The 3,590-nt window shown below is 18.7% G+C and overlaps 1 protein-coding gene across 1 annotated transcript in view; it reads right to left on the bottom strand.

Annotated features, from left to right (window-relative positions):
- Window positions 1-3,590, bottom strand: part of LOC102680141 — a 21,889-nt gene that overhangs the window by 7,124 nt on the left and 11,175 nt on the right. The window contains 7 exon segments of the mRNA XM_031513149.1: window positions 7-139; window positions 464-546; window positions 1,252-1,403; window positions 1,526-1,702; window positions 1,819-1,953; window positions 2,103-2,300; window positions 3,383-3,518. Of these exon segments, the coding sequence (XP_031369009.1) occupies window positions 7-139; window positions 464-546; window positions 1,252-1,403; window positions 1,526-1,702; window positions 1,819-1,953; window positions 2,103-2,300; window positions 3,383-3,518 (1,014 nt within the window).

Below are 3,590 nucleotides of genomic sequence, written 5' to 3'. Positions count from 1 at the left end.
TAGAACTTCCAATGTCAAATATTTTAGATAGAAGTCTATAATTACATCATTTAAAAATTGATCCTCTCCAAGACATAAATAATCTTCGGTATTAATAGCTATACCACCTTTAGCAGGTGGTGGTGGATATACAGTTATTCTATAAATAACAAATATATAAATATATAAATATATTATATTGTGTTTATGATTTATATGAAAATACAAATAAAATATTTTTAATAAAATATTTATATGGAAAATATTAAGAAATTTTGTAAAATATTAAAGTGGTATTTAATTCTTAAACAAGATATTCTGAAAGTTATGCAAAAGATAATAATCCAAATATACTATATAATATATATACTATATAATATATAATATAGCATATAAATNTGTGTGTGTGTGTGTGTGTGTGTGTGTGTGTACACATACAAGTATAATTAATAATTTTTATTTCATAAGTAACTTTATTACTTACGTTTGTATACCACCATTGACATTCAAATTAGCTGCTGTTCCCATTTGAAGTTCTCTTCTTGATAAACTTTGCATTTGTAGACTCTAGAAAAAATTTATTATATTTTAAGTTTGTTAAGAATACAGTAGAACCTTCAGTCATTAAAATTATATAACACTATATTAATGTTGTGTTTTTTAAATATTCTGTAGTTTAAACATCAGTTTTATATCAACATAGTATTTTAAATATTCTATAATTTAAGCATTATATAATATTTTTTTTTTATTAAAATAGTGTGTGTATATATATATATATGTTTATTTTTTTCTGTAAAATGAAATCTATTTATAATGATTCAATATGAAATTATATATATATTACTATTACAATACTAATTAAAAAACTTATAATACTAACAAAAAAAAATATAATACCAATTAAAAAAGATATGATGTAATTAAAAAATTTGAACATAGAAAATATGCAACAAATTCAATAAAAATATATTATAAAATATATTAACATTAACGTAATATAATTAACATAATATAATACAAAAAAAAAAAGAAATTTTATTTATGGGAAATAGCAAATATATTTTTAACGATTAAGATTTCGAACTAGCGGAATTTTGTAAATATAGATAAAACACAAACTTATTTTTTTCATAAAAAAATAAAAAGATATCCAAAATTTAAAATTAATTATCTAAATTAATTCATGTAATGAATATTCTATTATAATTTTTATTTAAAATTTTTTAAATAATAACTTGATATATTTAAGAATATATAAATAATACATACATCTTTCGGTGATGCTCGTATAAGAATATCATTTGCTTCTTTTGCATTTAATTCTTCTAATAAATTTCTTCGTGTAAACAATGTTTTTAATACAACTTTTGATTCTTCTGATAATTTCTCTGGCAGTAAAGTTATTCGTTTATGTGTATGATCTATAAAATATTCATATTTTTATTTTATTTATAAATATAATATAAATATATTATATTATATATAATAATTATATATTATATATAATATAATATAAATTAAATATGCTTAAAAAAATTGATACCTTTTCCAGCAGGATCATAGTATGGTCCTTTTGGATCCTGCATTCCTAATAATTCACGAATCATAGCTCCAGTATTAATAGATGTATAAAAGAAAAGCACTGGCATTGATTTACCAAAATGAATTAGTACTTTTACTATATCTCGAACCTTAACGTCTAATGTTACAAAGGTTTTTTCTGCAATATATGTGAATAATTATATATAGAATAAATATTTATCAAAATAATTATAATAAAAATAACGTTATTTTATATTATTATAAATATTATATAATAATTAGTAAAATAAATACCATCTTCCAATAAAGGTACACCAAATCTTACTCCATTTTGCGAGATTAAGACTCTATCTCGAGGAATATATTTATAAGAACCTATCCTTACCGTTCTACACAATAAAGAAGTATGTGGAGATTGCATAGTATTATCTGAAAGATATTTATCTTTATTTATTTTTTTTTTTAATATATATTCAATTTATTAATTTATTAATTTGTCATTCAATATAATAAATAGAAATATATCAATATATATATTATGAACAAATCATATATTTAAATATATATTCAGAAATTACCTTTAATATCTTCACTCTCCATAGTATAATCAGGATTTGTATCAGAAACAGAATTATTCGTAATTATTGGTTCTTTCTCAAGAATAGTATCCATTTCATCACTATAATTATTACTCATATCATTTGAAAATATATTGTTACTAGAATCCGATCTTTTTTTGCCTTCTTCTTCTTCATCAGATGATATTGTCAAACATTCTGAATAAGAAATATCATATCTGAAGTATTTTATATTCCATAAGACAATTTATTTAAAAAATCTCCATTGCATATGAACTTTTAAATTACAGCTATGAAAATTGAAGTTTTAAAGGAAAAATATGATAATAGAAATATTTTGCTTATGTATATCTTTAGAATATAAATTAAAAATGAAATCAACAATTTATAAAATATACAATAGAAAAAATCTAAATTAAATCTAATTTATAATTCAAAAAGAATAATATAACAAAATTTTGGAAATTGAACAAATTAAAAATGCAAATTTATTAATTTTTTATTTTTAGATTTTGTTGTTAAAAATTTTTAAAATAATTTTATAAAAACTAGTTTATAATAAAAAATAAAAAATATATTATAATTATTATATATAATATATAATAATATAATATATATAATGTTATCTATGAATTTTATTATATTATTATATTATATATTATATTATTTTATTATTATATTATATATTAACAAAAAAATTATTATTTAAACGTTAAATTAATTATTTAATAATTGAAAATAAATAAATGTTATTATTCCACACTTATACCACACAATTATAATTATCACTTATTATTGAATTCTTTATATAATTTTTTGTACCAATTGCATAATTGTATTAGAAATATTATCTGAATAACATCTCAAATAACAAGTGAAGAAAAAAAATTAGAAATTATAGTTATAAATCCAGACTATCACTGCTTAAACATTTATTTTTATATATTTTTCACATTAAACATCTTGTAATGTGTCAAACAAACAGAGGATAAATACATACCATTAATTTTATGTTTTTTTTTTCTCTCTATAGTTCAAGTATTAAACAAAATACATAATTCCATTTAAGAAAACATTAATTTGAGGAAAATAATTCTTCCATTATCATATTTTCTTTTAGAAAACTGATTAGAATTTTGTTACATTATATTTAGAAATATTTTTTTATATGTCTCCTATCCTATATATCTATTATTTAAACTTACACAAAATAAATTTATACTTTAAAATAAAATCAAAATATTTCTTTCTTTTTTTTTTTTCCTTTTTTTTTTTTTTACCTGGTTCTTTATGAATAGGCCTTGATCTTGAAACACCTCTTCCTCTTCCTCTACCACGTTTATACACAGATCCATCTCGCTCCAATTTTTCTAATTTTGCTGATGAATTACGTTCATTGTTTTTTTTGTAAAAAGTCTGAAAAAGAATATATAATTTAATCATTCAATTTAAATTAAACTAAAATAATAATTAAATAAAATTAAATTA

Source organism: Apis dorsata, unplaced genomic scaffold, assembly GCF_000469605.1.
Source record: "Apis dorsata unplaced genomic scaffold, Apis dorsata 1.3 scaffold_598, whole genome shotgun sequence".
NCBI lineage: Eukaryota > Metazoa > Arthropoda > Insecta > Hymenoptera > Apidae > Apis > Apis dorsata.
This window is presented reverse-complemented; position numbering and strand designations above follow the sequence as displayed.